An 18631-nucleotide genomic window follows, 5' to 3' on the forward strand; every position below is an offset into this window, starting at 1 on the left:
CACGTCCAGAAATATAAGCGCTGCAGGGACTTGGTTATTCTTTCCCAGATACTCCAATATATTAACAATTTGTCTTACATTACTTCTCATTTGTCTCCCTTGTATAAAACCAGTTTGATCATTGTGAATCAGTTGCTGTATAGCTAACATCAACCTGTTTGCTAATATTTTGGCAAACATTTTGTAATCTGTGTTGAGTAATGATATAGGCAGGGGTGGGTTTCAACTGGTTCGCGGCGGTCCCCGCGAACCGGTTGGTCGGCGAACCCGGAAGTAAGTAACTTCCGGGAACGGCGAAGGGCCCACCCACCCGCCCGCGCTCCTTACCGGTCTTTGAAGGCTTCTGCGCTTCCACGCAGGCGTATGGCACATACAGCGCCTGCGCGATTCTCCACGAGCAGCTGGATGGCACATACAGCGCCTGCGTGAGTCTCCGCGAGCAGCTGGAGCATCGCGCAGGTGCTAAGATGCATGCGTGAACTGCACATGTGCACGAGGACGCCGCCGGCCCCGTTCCAACCGAACCGGTTGGAACGGGATTAGCAACCCACCCCTGGATATAGGCCTATAATTTTTTGGCTGGCTAAGATCTTGATCTTCTTTGGTAATAAAGGATATAAAAGCTGTTCTCCAAGATGGAGGTACCTTTCCTTCCATTTGGATTCTGCTAAATAATTCCTTAAGAGGTTCTATCATTTCTAATTGTAAATTTTTATAGTAAACCGCTGTCAAACCATCTGTGCCCGGTGCTTTCCCAGCTTTTAACTGTTTAATTACCTGGAGGATTTCTTCCAAAGTTATTGGTTGGTTCAATCTCTCCCTTTGCTCATCTTTAACTATAGGTATTTTTTCTTTCTCCAAGTATCTATCTATATCTAAACCTTGTATTTTATCACCCGTGTACAGTCCTGCATAAAATTCTAAGAAGGCCTTTTGGATCATATCCTGTTGATGAACTTCTTTGCCTTTATAATATATTTTTTGTATAGTACAAGATTTTTGTTTTTTCCTCGTCATATATGCTAACCATCTGCCTGATTTGTTTGCATTGCAAAAAGTATTATGTTTAGCATATAACAAGTTAGTAGCCACCTGATCTGACATCAACATATTAAATTGCGCTCGTAATAGGGTAATTGCCTCTTTTGTCTTCTTGTCACCTGGGTTGGATATTAACTCCTGCTCTTTCTTCTTTATCTCTTCCTCTAGTTCCTTTCTTTTTCCCCCCTGTCTACGTCTATGTAGCTTATTTACATTTATTAGGACTCCTCTCATATACACTTTGCTTGCATCCCAAACCATTTCCATAGATGTACCCTTGTTCATATTAAAAAGAAAATATTCTCTCAGCAATTTTTTACATTCATTGACATTTTTCTCATATCTAAATAAATTTTCATTTAACCTCCAACACCTTCTAGATTCCTTCCCATATTCCAATTCCATCCAGACTGGGTTATGATCTGTTAAGGCTCTGGAACATATCTTTGTCTTCTTTACCTTAGAAAGCAAATCATTTATAGTTAGTATAAAGTCAATCCTAGAAAAAGATTGATGTCTATCAGAAAAGAATGTAAAGTCCTGTTCTTTAGCGTTCCTTTCTCGCCAAATATCTCTTAGCTCCAAATCATCCATCATATCGAAGAAAGACTTAGGTAGTTTCGCACGTGTTTGGATATTTTGCAAAAGACCCTTCTTATCTTTCTTGGTATCCAAAACTCCATTCCAGTCACTCATTAATATGCAGGATCTATAGTCCCATTGTATTGACTTGGTACGGAGCATCTTGTATAATTTTTCTTGTTGTTGATTAGGGGCATATACTCCCATTAAGAGTATCTTTTTCCCTTCTAATAATAGTGTCAGCGTTCCAAGTATCATGCAGAATTAAATCAGAGTCCAAGGCAAAATGATCCTCTTTGTTCCAATTTAATAAGACAGACATTTTAGGCACATCTGTGTTAATCCCAATACTGGAAATGGCATCAGAATTCCACCCAGTTAAAAGTTCATGATCTTGTCCCCACACCCACGGTCCATCACATGGTCCAATCTTGTGCATGCGCAAGGAAGATGGCTGCCTGAGCTTTGCCGCTCAGGTTTCAAGAGGGAAAAATGGCCAAAAATAAACAGAACCGAAGCCTAGAAATTGCAGTGAAGTGAAGAACTCTTCAAGAACAACACAAGAGGTTTTGGAGAAGCGGCTACCTGGAAGAGCGTTGCTCTTGGATGGTGCTGCTCTTGGAGGACGACTCCTGTTCCGACCACCGCGACCTCGGCCCCGCTGCCTCGGGGAGCCGCTGTGCCTTGGCTGCTGAGCCTGTGCTCCGCTGCCTCGAGGAGCCGGTGAGTCTCTGTCGGTGTGCCATAGGACTGGGCGACCGGCCTCCTCTGCCACCGCCGCTGCAGGGCTTCTCGGGCGACACAGTCGCAGGACCTTCTCTGCCTGACACTCTGGCTGCTGCGGCCTCGGTCAGCTTCCTCCGCTGCTGCCGCTGCCGTCCACTCCTGTCCCTGGCGCAGCTCTTTGGGCGGCGCCGCCCTCTCTGGCTGCCTCGGCCTCGACGCCGCCATTCCGGGGAGCCGGTGTGCCCTGAGACTGAACGGCCATCTTCCTCCACCGCTCCTGTTTCCAGACGTGGCCTCTGCTTCTTCTCCGCTTCGGCCCCTGGGACAACGCCACTGCGGGGGGCCTTCTTGGACAACGCCACCGCGGGGGACCTTCTTTGCTCACCACTCTGGCTGCTGCAGCGGCCATAGGGAACTTCTGCCATGCCGGCTGCCTTGCGTTCCGCCCTGTGACTCACAACCATTGCAGAGGACGGGGGATGAGGAAGACGGGGATGGGAAGCCTGCCCCCCCTCCAACTGGCGCCAACTCCCTCAGCCGCCTCAGACTTTCAGACATTCTTCCAGGCCCTGCAGGAGAGAAGAGCGAGGAACCCTTCCCTCCCAAACCACTACCGGCCCCAGCCACTTCAAACTTGCGCTGACTGCCTTTTGCGTATTTAAGATCTGTGTTTTTAGCCAGTTTGCTCAGTGCATGAATGTATGAATGTGAGAGAGAATGTGCCCACTTTTTAACTTAATTAATTATTGCATTGTTGTACTGTATTTTAATGATTATTGTGGGGTGTGGATGAGGAGAGTGTCTGATTGGTGCATATGATAGGACCGGGAGTGCGACCTGGAGCCCCCTCCACTGAGTGCAGAAGCAGAAGTGGATGGGGGCCCAGATTCGCCCCCCGTCCTGGAGTGAATGGTGTGTGTGGCCTGCTGGGAAGAATGGGGGCCATTGGGAAGGGGGGAGGGTCTATGGGGATGGGGGAGGGTCAGAGCATTTTGGTTACGACCGGGAGGGGCAGATATGACGGGAGCTATAGGGCTAGCCATTACCGGGGAAGAAGGACTCGCTACATTACAGCGATTCCTTATTCCAGCGCCTCAGGCTCAACTCAAGGACCTGGTAGCAGAGGAGATCAGGGCCCTGGTCTCAGGTTGCTGTTGCTAAATGCCAGGTCTGTGGTGAACAAAGCTCCCCTCGTCTGGGACTTAATATTAGATGAGGAGGCAGACCTGGCATGTATAACTGGAAACCTGGCTGGGCCAAGAGGGAGGAATCCCCCTCTCAGAAATGTGCCCAGATGGGTTCCAGGTGCTCCACCAACCACGACATCAGAGAAGGGGTGGGGGAGTGGCAGTTATCATCCGAAGGTTGTTAGCTCCTCGCAGGATCCCTGCCCCAGAGATTGTGGGGTGTGAGTCTCTCCTCTTGAAGTTGGACCTAGGAGTTTAATTGGGCTTGTTCTTGATGTACTTACCTCCCAGCTGCGTCACGATAGCCCTGCCTGTGCTCCTAGAGGCAGTAGCCAGGTTGGCGGTGGAGTTCCCCAGACTAATGGTACTGGGGGACTTTAATCTGCCATCTCTTGGTGAACACTCTGACGGGGCACAGGAGTTCATGGCTTCCATGACAACCATGGACTTGACCCAAGTAGTTCAGGGTCCAACTCATAGAGCAGGAAACACACTCGACCTTGTATTTCTCTTGGGGCAGTGAAGACGTGATCTAGAGTTAAGGGGAATAGAGATCTTGCCCTTGTCATGGTCAAATCACTCCTTGCTGAGGCTTGACTTTAGGATGCTACTCCCCCATTGCAGGGAGGTGGAGCCGATTAAGTGGTTCCGTCCCAGGCGGTGACGGACCCGGAGGGATTTCAGAGGGAGCTTGGAGGGATACCTGACTCCCTTGTCCACAATCTGACGGAGTCCTTGGTCGCTGCCTGGAATGTTGCGGCGGCTGAGGCACTGGATCAGATTGTGCCTTTGAGGCCTCTCCATGGCAGTGGATCCAGGAGGGCACCTTGGTTCACTGAGGAACTCCGGGAGATGAAGCGCCAAAAGAGACGCCTAGAGCGACGCTGGCCAAGGGAGAGTCTTAATCGGATTTGCTGGGATGAGTTTGAGTTTGTCACCCCTGAGGAAGTGGACAAGGCCATGGGAGCAATGAGTGCCTCCACCTGTTTATTGGACCCGTGCCCCTCTTGGCTGGTTTCGACCAGCTGAGAGGTAACACGAGGCTGGCTCCAGACGATTATGAACGCATCTTTGCAGGAGGGGTCTTTCCCACAATCATTAAAGGAAGCGGTGGTAAGACCCCCCCCTCAAGAAGCCTTCTCTGGACCCAGCTATTCTCAAGAACTATCGTCCTGCCTCCAACCTTCCTTTTCTGGGGAAGGTTGTCGAGAAGGTGGTGCTTCAACTCCGACGGACCTTGATTGAAGCGGATTATCTAGACTCCTTTCAGTCTGGTTTCAGGCCTGGGTACAGCACGGAAACTGTTTTGGTCGCACTGACCGATGATCTCTGGCGGGCTAGGGATAGAGGACATTCCTCTATCCTGGTGCTTCTTGACCTCTCAGCGGCCTTCAATACCATCGACCATGGTATCCTTCTGCGACGGCTGGAGGAGGTGGGAGTGAGAGACACCGTTTTACGGTGGTTCTCCTCTTACCTCTCTGACAGGTCGCAGTCAGTGTTGGTCGGGGGGCAAAGGTCGACCCCTAGGCCCCTTAAATGCGGTGTGCAACAGGGTTTGGTCTTGTCCCCCCTGCTATTTAACATCTACATGAAGTCGCTGGGCGAGATCATACGACAGCACGGGATAAAATATCATCAATATGCAGATGATACGCAACTGTATCTCTCTGCCCCGTGCCAGCTCAGTGTAGCGGCGGACGTGATGTGCCGATGCCTGGAAGCTGTCAGGATCTGGATGGGGATGAACATACTTGTACTCAATCCCTATAAGACTGAGTGGCTTTGGATGCTGCCCCCGAAGGACAGCCTAGTCAGTCCATCCTTAATCCTGGGGGGTGAAAATTTACACCCCTCAGAGAGGGCCCCCAATTTGGGAGTCCTCCTGGATTCGCAGCTGACACTGGAACACCATCTGTCGGCTGTGACCAGGGGGGGCCTTTGCCCAGGTTCACCTGGTGCACCAATTGCGGCCCTATTTGGATCCGAAGGCACTTCAAACGGTTACTCACGCCCTTGTCACCTCAAGGCTAGATTATTGCAATGCGCTCTACATGGGGCTACCTTTGAAATGCCTTCGGAGACTGCAGCTGGTCCAGAATGTGGCCGCACGAGCGATATTGGGTGTACTGAGGTACACCCACGTTACACTTGTCCTCCACGAGCTGCGCTGGCTACCAATTGGTCTCCGGATGCAATTCAGGGTGTTGGTTATTATTTTTAAAGCCCTACATGGCTTAGGGCCAGCGTACCTGTGAGACCACCTACTGCCACATACCTCCCAGCGGCCAGTGAAATCACACAGATTGGGCCTCCTTCAGATGCCGTCAGCCAGACAATGTTGGCTGGCGGCTCCCCGGAGGAGAGCCTTCTCTGTGGCTGCTCCGACCCGTGGGGATGAGCTACCCCCAGAGATCCGGACCTTACCCGCTCTCATGGCCTTCAGGAAAGCTGTTAAAACCTGGCTGTCCGGCAGGCCTGGGGCTGTTGACCTCACTGTTGAGGTCCAGCCCCGATTAGAACGAATGCATGTTGTGATTTTAAATCTGTCTTTTTTATTATTTATTTCTTCTTCTTTCTTCCTCTTCTTTTTGTAAGCCGCCCGAAGTCCTTCGGGATTGGGCAGCATATAAATTCCATTAAACTTAAACTTAAACTTCCATGCTGGCGGCCATGCCAAGCTTCTTCCGGTCAGGTGTGAAAGTGCGGAGACAAAGGATGACCTTGACTTCTAGCAAAGAATGAAAACAATACATTCCACAATTCTACTCCTTCTAATCCCCCCTCCCATTGACTATACTTAAAGAAACAGCATAATGAAATAATAGAAAGTGTGGCAGGCCAAAATTCTAAAAGGAATATAAATGCAGGCCTGACAAATAGTTCTATTGCAATATATCTTCCTTGAGAGTCTGCTTCAGTTAGTTCAGCCTTTATGTCCTTTCTTAGGTATATAACTATACCATTTTTCTTCTCCGAGGCAGAGGCCACGAAATGTTGTCCGAGTCTTGCATTCATCAAATATTTCTGGTCATTTGTTCTAATATGTGTTTCTTGCAGGCAAATTACATCATTTTTGAATTGTTTCAAATAATGTTTTATTTTTTTCCTTTTCTGTGGTGAATTTAAGCCATTGACATTCCAAGTTAAAAATTTAATTGTGATCTTTAGCTCCCTGAAGCTTTTTAAGAGCCACCTGAAAATCCTGTAATTTGATTTTCCGCCTGGCTCCTCCCTCCGCTTCTGAGCTAATATTTATGGCTTCTTGAGCCGTTGTCTGGGCTTGTTGCATCTTTAGTTCTTGTTCCTTACGTCTGATAGCCACTCGGGTTTGTCTTTGCTCCTTGACTCCTTCTAACTCTGCCAGAGGATTCAAAACATGGGCCACCTCCAATGATCCTTGGGCATCTTGCTGTCAGGCCTCTCCTGCTTGCTCCCTTTCTCTAGATCCTGGAGATGAGGGATAACCAGCCTTTAGTATGTTGCTGTAAAAATCTCTGGCCTTCCAAACTGAGTTAAGTCGGTGTCTTTGTCCCAGGTAGTTGACCACTAATCCGGCTGGGGCCTCCCATCTGTATTGTAGCTGGTGGTTTTTGAGTTTGTCCACTAGGAATGCATAGTCTTTCCAGGATCACAGCATTTTGGGTGGGATTTCCTTCAAAACGATCACCTCCTGGCCCTCAATCTGCAGCTTGGTTTTATAGGACTCTTGTAGTATCAAGTTCCTTATATTCCTTGTGGCAAAGTAGACTACAACTCTCTTGGGAGTTATTTCTGTCTGGCAATCCATGAGTTAATGTGGTATATTTTGTCTATTTGCCAGTCATAGTCCTTTCTTGGTTGACTTACTAATTGATCAAAGGCTTCTGAAAGAATCTCCTTCAGGTTTTCTTGATTATTCTCTTTAAGGCTTCTTATTCTCAGAGCAAGTTCCATCTGCCTATATTGTAGCATTGTGATTTCAGTTTCTGCATCGTGAACCTTGTTTTGGACTTCCTCCACTTTATTTGCTAAATTAACATTAGACTCGTTAATTTTTTCACTTTATCATCCAATAAAGATACGTAGCCAGACAAGCCTTTAAAGGCTTCCACAATATCTTTTTTGATCTCTTGGTTGCAAATCTGAATTAACTCTTTAATCTCCAAAATCTCCTCCGAGACCTCCTTGAAGGCAGCAGAAACCTTTTCTTGTATTTTAAGTTCTAAAGCAGCTGCATGGTCTTTTAGAGCATCATTTAAAACTCTTTGCAGCACCTCCTGGGTTAAAACTTCTCCAGCAGGAGGAGAGGGAGTAGTAATGACTGTAATTTATTTGTCGGGGCTGGAGAGCTTCCAGCACTCTTCGAGGCCATTGTTGTTTTAACTTGTTTTGAAGCCATTTCTAACCTTCAATCAACCTTATCTTCCACCAAATTATTAAGTCCAAACAAACATTTTATTCCAATTATTACTCTTGTAGCTTGCTAATAAATCAATGCTGCTTTAAGTGATTTTAAGCTCTGTAGTAGATTGTTAAATTACGATTCGGCCCCACCTTCAAGACTCCGGCGCCATTTTATCTTCTGTCTCATTAGTTTTAATAGAAGGAATTTCTAGAAAATGGAGTTAAAGTTTACATATACCTACAGTTGTAAATTCTCCAGTATCTGCTCTGCTTGCTTTTTGCTCAGATGTAAATCAAACGTTGAGCAGGGATGATCATGAGCCTTGGTTTCTGCGGAAAAGCAGAATGAGTCCCGGGTGTGGAGTTTGCCGAGTTACAGGGGGGCTCGTGCCTTCCACACCCCAGAATTATCTCCTGCGGGGTTAATGGAGCTCTCCCCAAGCTCAGCAGGTCTCCCCTTTCCTCTTCACCCGAGGAAAGGGTTATCAATCTGTCAGACGGCTGATATACGCTGTCCAAACAGTGTAACGCGATCTCGGGGCTGGAGCTACTCAAAAGAGCTGCTCTTCAGGCTGCACGACCACAGGAAGCTCAGATATGATTCTTAACTGAATAAAATGTTACTGTGAATTAAGTATTATAGAATTTGTGTAATAAAATATAATAATTTATATTTTGGTTTGCTTGTCCTATATAATACGCTTTTTTTTAAAATCCTGTCTCAAGGTTTACCCCCATTGATTTCCAATGCTACTGGGATATTTATAGCTAACAAGGGGGATCAACAGAGTGATGTTGCACGAATAGCACTACTTAAGGCAGATAAAACACAATTACATGCTCACCGGATTAATAGGAACTTAAGCAATGAACTAGTAGCTGTGCCCAATGATCGTCCAGCCAGCATACGACCTGCTGAGTGGAATAAGGATTACAGGTAATATAAATAATGATGATCTTGAGACATATTATGTTTATTATTTTATATGATTTTTTTGCCATAGTGAATATTATTTTTATATTGGAAATTTATTATCTTCTATTAGTGATTTTTATTTATGCAGAAGTATATGTGCTGTTAAATTAAATTCCAATTATTTTGTCCATGTGTGTGTGTCCCCATGTGTGTGTGTGTCCGTGTGTGTGTGTGTGTGTGTGTGTGTAAAAGGACTAATATTTTGTATCTTCAATGTATATTTAAATATTCCATGTAGTGATAAAGTTATATATCATTGTTCTGATTTAGGACTATTTTCACAAAAACTTCCAGATATTGTTACATAGATCCAGAGTTCTCTTACACAGTATATGAAGAACTGGAAAAGCAAATGAATACAAAGTACTACGCAGACTACATTCACAATTTAAGAAAAGTCCGTTTAAAAAAAAAAGAAGCTCAGTAAGTTGCTTCTAGATTAAATACACAATCTATAATACTGAAATATTTATTATATATCTTTACTTATTCGAATGACTTTAAATATCCACTTATTCTACTAAGCATTTGGAAAACAATGCTTCAAAAAATAGAGGCAGAAAGAGTCTGTAGTCTTTCAAAATAGTTGTGTCTTTTCCTGAAATCATTTATGACAGTGTTTCTCAGCTGGGGTTCGGTGAAACTCCAAGGCCGTGATGACGAACCTATGGCATGTGTGCCACAGGTGGCACACGGAGCCATATTTGCTGGCTTCCCAGCCATCAACTGTCAGCATGTGCATGCCGTCCAGCACCCCCTCCCCCACTCAAGCAGGAGATCCTATACCATTTCTGACAAATGGCAGTCCAATCTCTTCTTGAAAGTCTCAAGTGCTGAAGCCCCAACAACTTCCGAAAGCAAGCTGTTCTACTGGTTGATTGTTCTCACTCAATAAGTTCCTCCTTGTTTCTAGGTTGAATCTCTCCTTGGTCAGTTTCCATCCATTATTCCTTGTCTGGCCTTCAGATGCTTTGGAAATAGCTTGACCCACTCCTCTCTGTGGTAGCCCTTCAAATATTGGAACACTGCTATCATGTATCTTCTGGTCCTTCTCTTCAGTAGACTAGCCATGCCCAGTTCCTGTAACCATTCTTCATATGTTTTAGACTCCAGTCCCCTAATCATCCTGGTTGCTCTACTCTGCACTTTTTCTAGAGTCTCAACATCTTTTTTATAGTGTGGTGACCAAAACTGGATGCAGGACTCTAGGTGTGGTCTTATTAGGGCTTTATAGAGTGGTATTAGTACCTCACTTGCTCTTGATTGTATCCCTCTGTCAATGCAATTTACGATTGCATTGGCTTTTTTGGCTGCTGCTGCCCACTGTTGGTTTAGCTGGTTGTCCATGAAGACTCCAAGGTCCCTCTCACAGTCACTGCTATAAAGCCAGTGGTGGGTTTCAAAAATTCTTCGAACCTAATCTGTGGGTGTGGCCTCCTTTGTGGGAGTGGCTTGCCGCCCATGTAACCGGATGGGAGTGGCTTGCCATCCATGTGACTGGATATGAAGATGCCGACGACACTTGTCAGAACCACCTTAAATTACCTCAAACACAGTAGTGGCATGCATAAGAATATGATGTAAACTTGTTTTTTAAAAGGCTTCTTTGGTTTGTGTTAAAACAACTTCAATACACGCAATGTTCTGATTGCACCACAAACACAGTAGTCATCCTTACCTTTCACAGAGGCACTGAGTTTTATAAATATGAGCATGATAGTGTAGAATAATCATATCCAAGGACCAGTGGTGGGTTTCAAAAAAATTTGGAACATCTTCTGTAGGTGTGGCCTGCTTTCTGGGTCCACTGGTGGAACCTTTTCTAACCGGTTCGGTAGATTTGACGAACCGGTTCTACCGAATAGGTGCGAACTGGTAGGAACCCACATCTGTATTAAGCCTGGTGTAATGGCTCCTATCCTAACTTAAGAAATTAAAGACTCTTGAAATGGATTATTTCAAAAGGAACCTTTAATTAAGCAGAATGGAAAACCATTAGAGGCAAAGGAGCATCTGAAGTCCTTTAGGCAATGCAAGTGGAATTAAACTTTGGCCCTAATTTCTTTGATGGCTGCAATGACTTCAGGAATTTTGTAGATAAGTGTACTCTATCTCCAACATGGAAAGGTTTGGGGTCTACTCTTTTTTTTGTCAGCTTGGTTTTTAAAAGCCTCTAGCTTCCTGTAAAGCTAATCTAACTACTGGCCATGTGTTTCATAGGTTGTCTATCCATTCTTTAAGTGAGAGGATAGTGGGTTCTTCTGTGGGTAGTTCAGTCATGGTGTTGAAATCCTGGCCTGTTGCTACTCTAAAAGGGGTGAAACCAGTGCTTGAGTGCACAGTGTTATTGAAGGCCACTTCTGCAAAAGGTAAAAGATCAACCCAGTTATCCTGTTGAAAATTAATAAAACATCTTAGGTATTGTTCTAGAACCATGTTCCAATTTTCAGTTTGACCATTGGTACACGGATGGTGATTGGAGCTCAGTCCTTGGGTGGTGCCAAGTAAGTTTAAGAATGCCCCCAAAATTTTTGAGGTGAATTGGACCCCTCTGTCAGAGATGATTCTCTGCGGGGCTCCATGAAGACGATAAATGTGTATCAGGAATAACTTGGCTAGACTTTTTGCAATTGGAATCGTTTGTCACAATATAAAATGTGTCTGTTTTGAAAAGTCTGTTATGACCCAAATGACAGTATTCCCTGTGCTTTCTGGTAGCTCGACAATAAAATCCATAGCAATCTCCTTCCATGGTGCTGAAGGCTCGGCTACCTTCTGTAACAGCCCTGGCATTTTGCCTTGGCGTATTTTAGCTGCCGCACAAATTGGACAGCTGGCTACATAGCTCTCTATGTCCTTTTTTAGTGATCGCCACCAAAATTGCCTTTTAATTAGATGTAAAGTTTTCTACAAACCAAAGTGTCCCGCCAATTTGGAGTCATGGCACCTTTCCATTAAGTACAGTCTTTGGCTAGCTGGAACATACAACTTCGCTCCCACCCAAGCTAAGTTATCTTTCATCAGGCAGCTATCTTTGTGGCTCAAAAACCATTCATTGGTGGTTAAAGCTTGTTTAAAAGCTTTGGTGGTGTCATTGTCCTCCAATGTGTTTTTTTCCCCCTGGGATCTGGTGGTTACTTTAGCAGCTAGTTGATTTTGTTGTATCATGGGTTTGACTAGGTCTGGCTTCACATTATTGAATTGTGGTTTCCTGGATAGTGCATCTGCCAGAAAATCCCCCCCCCCCTGGGAGGTATCTGACCATAAATTCAAACCATTTAAAGTACTGAGCCCATCGTACTTACTTTGGGGAGAGTTTACTTGGGGTCTTTAGGGCTTCTAAATTTTTATGATCTGTCCAGACTTCAAAAGGGATCTTGCTCCCCTCTAGGAAATGTCTCCAAGATAAAAGAGCCCATCGAACTGCATAACCCTCTTTCTGCCAAATGGCCCACCTTTGCTCAGATTCATTCAATTTTTTGGATGTGTAAGTGCATGGTTGTAATTTGTCTTGCTCATTTTTCTGAAGCAGGACCGCTCCTATTGCCACATGGCTAGCATCCGCTTGTATGACGAACGGTTTCTCTGTGTCTGGGAGCTTTAGAATCGGCTCTGCTGAAAACAGTCGTTTAAGTTTTTCAAATGCAGTTTGGCATTCCATTGTCCAGTTTAAAGGCTGTTTCGGTTTCGTGTTATCCTCCCCCTTCGTTTTTAAGAGCTTGGTGATGGGGAGAGCAATCTGGGTAAAGGGGTAAACTGGCGGTAAAATTTGGCAAATCCCAAGAAACTTTGTAGCTGTTTACGTGTTCCTGCAACACTAATTAATTGCATAAACACTGCAGGGGCCCCTTGTAGTCCAAATTGATAGCATCCCAGAGGGGTGTTAAATGCCGTTTTCCATTCATCTCCCTTTTTAATTCGGATACGGTAGTAAGCCTCCCTTAAATCCAGCTTTGCAAAAATTCTCCCTTTTGCGAGGTGTGCTAGCATATCCTTCATGAGACACTGATAGAATTTAAGTTTCTAAAATCAATGCAGAGGCATTTAGAGCCATCTTTTTTCTCTCTAAACAACACGGGGGTTGCAATTTTGGTCGGCCTAGTTCAATGAAACCCCTTGCTAGGTTTTTCTCAATGAATGTCCTCAGTTCTTCCAGCTTCCTTGGAGACATGCTATACATCTTGGGTTTAGGGAGTTTGGCCCTGGGTAGAATTTCTATCGCAAAAATCAGTGGGGTGGTGGGGAAGCTCGTCAGAGGCTTTTTAGCTAAAAACCTCATCCGTCCTTGTATTCTTTGGGTATGCCCTGGGTTGGCATAGTGTAAGCAGGCATTGCTGTTTCTTGGTGCTCTGCCCACTCAGTTTCTTGTTTTGGATTCTCAGCAGAGGTTACATGCATCTGCACTCTTATGATGTCTTGCTTCCAATTAATTTTGGGGTTCTATTTTTTCAACCATGCAAGACCCAAAACTAGTGGCCATTCCATGCCCGGTGCCACTATAAATGTAAGTATTTCTTTTGTGGCTTCCAATGCCAATCTGTAGGGACTCAGTGGCAAATGAAGCTGGCTCCCCCCCCCCCTGCTATTGACCCATCTAGTTGGCAAAAAGTTATGGGGCTCTTCAGCTTCCTTATATTAATCCTCAACTCCCTTACCAGGGTTGGGCTGATCAAAGAACAGGTGTACCCTGAATCCACTAAAGCAGAGATTTTTATCCCCCTCTCCTGGTTGTGGATAAATGGTCTTAGGGGGAGGGTAAGCGGTTTAATTGGTTTGCTTACCAGTGGTTTGGATCGCTCCCGGACGAGTATGGTTCCTCTTTCCGAGAGGCCGAGGTATCCTCCTCAAAAAGGGGAAGGGGTGGAGATTCTATTATCTCCCTGCTCCTCAGGGCCATTTCCTTCCCACGTTGGCCCGGTTTTATAGATTTCCCCCCTAATGCGTGCTCTGATTTCCTAGCCGGTGCTTGAGAACGGCATTCTGCAGCTCGGTGCCCCTCTTTTCCACACTTGAAACAGGCTGAGGGTTTTGGAGAAAATGCCGTTTGCGGGTTTGAAGGCTCTTGCTTCAATTGGGGTGGGGATTTCTTCCACATTCGCCCTGATCGGTACTGGTTCCTGGCCATGTCAAACTCTGCCTCTTCAGCAGTGAGATACCACTCATGTAGGTGGTTCAATGTCCCTCGGACCACACAGGCATTGTAGAGGTCATCACTCAGCCCGTTTTTGAACCAGCTTACCAGGATATCTTCTGGCCAGTTCACACGACACTCCAAGTCTCGGAATTTTTTGGTATACTCTGCCTCTGGCCGGCGTACCTGCTTCACAACTGTAATGCGGTCGCATGCTTTGCGGTCTGCGAGGGGGTCTTCGAAACATCGGTGCAGGCAGGGCCATCATGAAATGATCGAAGTCCCGCAGTTCTGGTGCATTGGCATCATGTAGTGTCACCATCCATCAGGCGGCAGCTCCTTCCAGGGCTAGGGTAACCACTCGGGATCCTTGGGTTCTTTGGGAAAGTCATGCCCGTATTCTTGCCTGTAGGTGAGCACGTGTGCCACAAAGAATCTCATTTTTTTGGGTTTCCATCCAACTTCGCCCCAAGGGAGGGAGTTTTCCTTTCTAATTGAAGGTTTCGGGGTTGGTTGGGGGTGCCTCCCAATCTATGCGCCACCTGGTGGGGAGGGTTCTCTGGGTTACTAGCTGTTGCTGCGGTGTCTTCTGCTTGATCAGTAGGACCCAGATGGGGGTTAGCTCCTTTGGCCTCTCTGCAGTTGCCGCCCTTCCCACGCCTCTTGGTTGCCGTTCTGGCTCCCCCCGGATGTTGAGATTTTCCAAAATCTCCATCACCAACTGGGTTACCTGTCTCTTCAGGCGATCCTCTCTCAGTGAGGCTTCATTTTGCTCCTCCTGGTCAGAGTGGGCTTCTAGCTTTACTTTCCACCCTGGGTTTCGGCTCCCTCAGGTAGGAGTGACTCCCCTGGATCTCCCATCCCAGCCGTCTTCCATCCCGATTGACCAGCTGGGTTTTTTGGGGGTCCTCTAGGCTCACCTCATCCTCTCTGACAGAGTATATGGAACAGATCTCTGGTTGGGAAGGGGTTGTCATCTCCCTCCAGCAATCAGCTTCTCCTTTTTCGCTGTTGTGCTCAGACATGGTTTGCAGGGTCCCCTCGGTAGAGCAAATGTCGTCTCTCCTGCTTGACCAATTCACAGATGCTGCTTTATGTAATGGCTCCTCTCCTAACTTAAGAAAGTAAAAGACTCTTGAAATGGATTGTTTCAAAAGGAATCTTTAATTAAGCAGAATGGAAAACCATTAGAGGCAAAGGAGCCTCTGAAGCCCTTTAGGCAATGCAAGTGGGATTAAGCTGATAATGACCCCTCCCCTTTGACAGAATGCAGACTCTGGCCAATATACAAGTGTGAAGATGTTTTCCTTAACTCTTCTGCCCTGAGAGTTGAATTAAACACACGTTCCCATGGCTATCTCTAGCTTGACATTAAAGTAAGATATCCCACATGGCCATCGTAAACATCCTTCCAGAGGTGCTGGGACCTCCAGCTTTCCAGCAACAGGAAATTAGTTGGAAAACTCAGTTGTTACAGATACTGCTAGTAATTTAACTCCGAGGTGCCCCCCCTCCCAATTGAATGGCAGTATCACGTAAGGGATCTGACACCTGGTTTCACCCAGTTTGTATGTATAATTTTGGTTTTTCTTACCTAAGTGTAGGTCTTTACTTTTCTCTACATTGAATTTCATTATGTTAGATAGGGCCCAGTGTTCAAGTCTGTCAAGATCCATCTGGATCTTGAGCCTAACATCTAGGGTGTTAGCTATTTCTGCCAGCTTAGTATTATCTGCAAATTTGGTAAGTTCCCCTTCTATTCCCTCATCTAAGTCATTTATGAAGATATTGAAGAGTACTGGGCCTAAGACGGGGTATCCCACTGCTGACTTCTCTCCATGTAGACTTAGCTCCATTAAGCACTACTCGTTGCGTACAGTTTGTCAGCCAGTTGTGAATCCATCTTTTGGTGAAGCTATCTATCCCACTTTTTTCTAGCTTTTGAAAAGTAGATTATGATCTACCCTGTCGAATGCCTTGCTGAAGTCTAAGTATTTCGCTGCTCTACTAATTTTGTCACTATGTTGAAGAATTAAATAAGATTAGTTTGGCATGTTCTATTTTTAACAAACCCGTGCTGACTGCTAGTTATTTCTTTACTTGTTTCTAAGTGTTGGCAGATCTCTTTTTTATTATCTTTTCCAATATCTTCCTGGGTATTGATGTTAGGCTGATTGGTCTGTAGTTTTCTGGGTCTGTCCCCCCCCTTTTTTTTGAAGATGGAAACCACATCAGCTCTTATAGCAATAGCAGTTAGACTTATATACCACTTCATAGGGCTTTCAGCCCTCTCTAAGCGGTTTACAGAGTCAGCATATTGCCCCCCAAAACAATCCGGGTCCTCATTTTACCCACCTCGGAAGGATGGAAGGCTGAGTCAACCCTGAGCCGGTGAGATTTGAACAGCCGAACTGCAGAACTGCAGTCAGCTGAAGTAGCCTGCAGTGCTGCATTTAACCACTGCGCCACCTCGGCTCTTTCCAGTCCTCTGGTAGTTCCCTGGTGTTCCAGGATCTTCCAGCTCCTTTAGAACACTGGGATGTAATCTGCCAGGTCCTGGTGATTTGTATTAATCAAGATCAGACAGGTCTTCTCTGTTTTTTTGTTGTTGCTGCTTGTTTTAACTTTTATTTCCAGTCTGTTATTGACAGTTATGTTTCTGGTAGGTTGGGCTATAGTTTCTTTTTGTGTGAAGACTGAAGCAAAGAATGAGTTAAGCAGCTCTTTCTCTCTGTTGCCTGTTACTTCCTTGCTGTCTTCTCTCTTTAGTGGACCAACTGTTTCCTTGATTTTTTCTTGTTGTTTATATGTTGGAAGAAAGGGTTTTTTAAATTATCTTTGACTTTTGTTGCAAATCTGTAAATTCTGAGCCTTTGCTTTCCTGACTTTGTCTTTGCAGATTCTGGCTAGCTGCTGTCTTAGTTGTGTGTCCCTCTTTCCATTTTTTTGTACTTGTCCTTTTTGTCTTTCAATTTGTCAGAGAGATCTTTGTGCAGCCATGCTGGTTTCTTCTTGGATTTCTTGTTTTTCTTTTTCAGTAGTGTTGTGCTGATATGGGCTTTTATGATCAGAGTTTCCCAAGCTGCTTGAGTTGTTTAAACTTTTCATCCAAAGAATCTTTCCCAAGTTCGCTGTGAGTTTGTTAAAATCAGCTGTTTTAAAATCTAAGTGTCTGGTACAGTGGGGCAAAAAAGTATTTAGTCAGCCACCAATTGTGCAAGTTCTCCCACTTAAAAAGATGAGAGAGGCCTGTAATTGACATCATAGGTAGACCTCAACTATGAGAGACAAAATGAGAAAACAAATCCAGACAATCACATTGTCTGATGTGAAAAGAATTTTTTTTTTGCAAATTATGGTGGAAAATAAGTATTTGGTCACCTACAAACAAGCAAGATTTCTGGCTCTCATAGACCTGTAACTTCTTCTTTAAGAGGCTCCTCTGTCCTCCACTCATTACCTGTATTAATGGCACCTGTTTGAACTTGTTAGCAGTATAAAAGACACCTGTCCATAACCTCAAACAGTCACACTCCAAGCTCCACTATGGTGAAGACCAAAGAGCTGTTGAAGGACACCAGAAACAAAATTGTAGACCTGCACCAGGCTGGGAAGACTGAATCTGCAATAGGCAAGCAGCTTGGTGTGCATAAATCAACTGTGGGAGCAATAATTAGAAAATGGAAGACATACAAGATCACTGATAATCTCCCTCGATCTGGTGCTCCATGCAAGATCTCAGCCCGTGGGGTCAAAATGATCACAAGAACGGTGAGCAAAAATCCCAGAACCACACGGGGGGACCAAGTGAATGACCTGCAGAGAGCTGGGACCAATGTAACAAAGGCTACCATCAGTAACACACTATGCCGCCAGGGACTCAGATCCTGCAGTGCCAGACATGTCCCTCTGCTTAAGTAAGTACATGTCAGGGCCCATCTGAAGTTTGCTAGAGAGCATTTGGATGATCCAGAAGCGGATTGGGAGAATGTCATATGGTCAGATGAAACCAAAGTAGAACTGTTTGGTAGAAACACAACTCGACGTGTTTGGAGGAGAGAGAATGCTGAGTTGCATCCAAAGAACACCATACCTACTGTGAAGCACGGGGGTGGCAACATCATGCTTTGGGGTTGTTTCTCGGCAAAAGGACTAGGTCGACTGATCCGTTTAGAGGAAAGAATGAATGGGGCTGTGTATCGTGAAATTTTGAGTGCAAACCTCCTTCCATCAGCAAGGGCATTGAAGATGAAACGTGGCTGGGTCTTTCAGCATGACAATGATCCCAAACACACCACCCGGGCAACGAAGGAGTGGCTTCGTAAGAAGCATTTCAAGGTCCTGGAGTGGCCTAGCCAGTCTCCAGATCTCAACCCCATAGAAAACCTTTGGAGGGAGTTGAAAGTCCCTGTTGCCCAGCGACAGCCCGAAAACATCACTGCTCTAGAGGAGATCTGCATGGAGGAATGGGCCAACATACCAGCAACAGTGTGTGCCAACCTTGCGAAGACTTACAGTAAACGTTTGACCTCTGTCATTGCCAATAAAGGATATATAACAAAGTATTGAGATGAACTTTTGATATTGACCAAATACTTATTT

General features: G+C 45.4%; 1 protein-coding gene across 1 annotated transcript in view; it reads left to right on the forward strand.

The window, feature by feature from the left end:
* Positions 1 to 18631, forward strand: part of CFAP47 (cilia and flagella associated protein 47) — a 583307-nt gene that overhangs the window by 44352 nt on the left and 520324 nt on the right. The window contains exons 10-11 of the mRNA XM_087721802.1: positions 8649 to 8859; positions 9169 to 9321. Of these exons, the coding sequence (XP_087577928.1) occupies positions 8649 to 8859; positions 9169 to 9321 (364 nt within the window). The remainder of the gene's footprint in view (positions 1 to 8648; positions 8860 to 9168; positions 9322 to 18631) is intronic.

The sequence above is a fragment of the Thamnophis sirtalis genome, unplaced genomic scaffold (assembly GCF_051295495.1).
Source record: "Thamnophis sirtalis isolate CommonGarterSnake01/CBP01778 unplaced genomic scaffold, rThaSir2_p1.2 scaffold_8, whole genome shotgun sequence".
Taxonomy (NCBI): domain Eukaryota; kingdom Metazoa; phylum Chordata; class Lepidosauria; order Squamata; family Natricidae; genus Thamnophis; species Thamnophis sirtalis.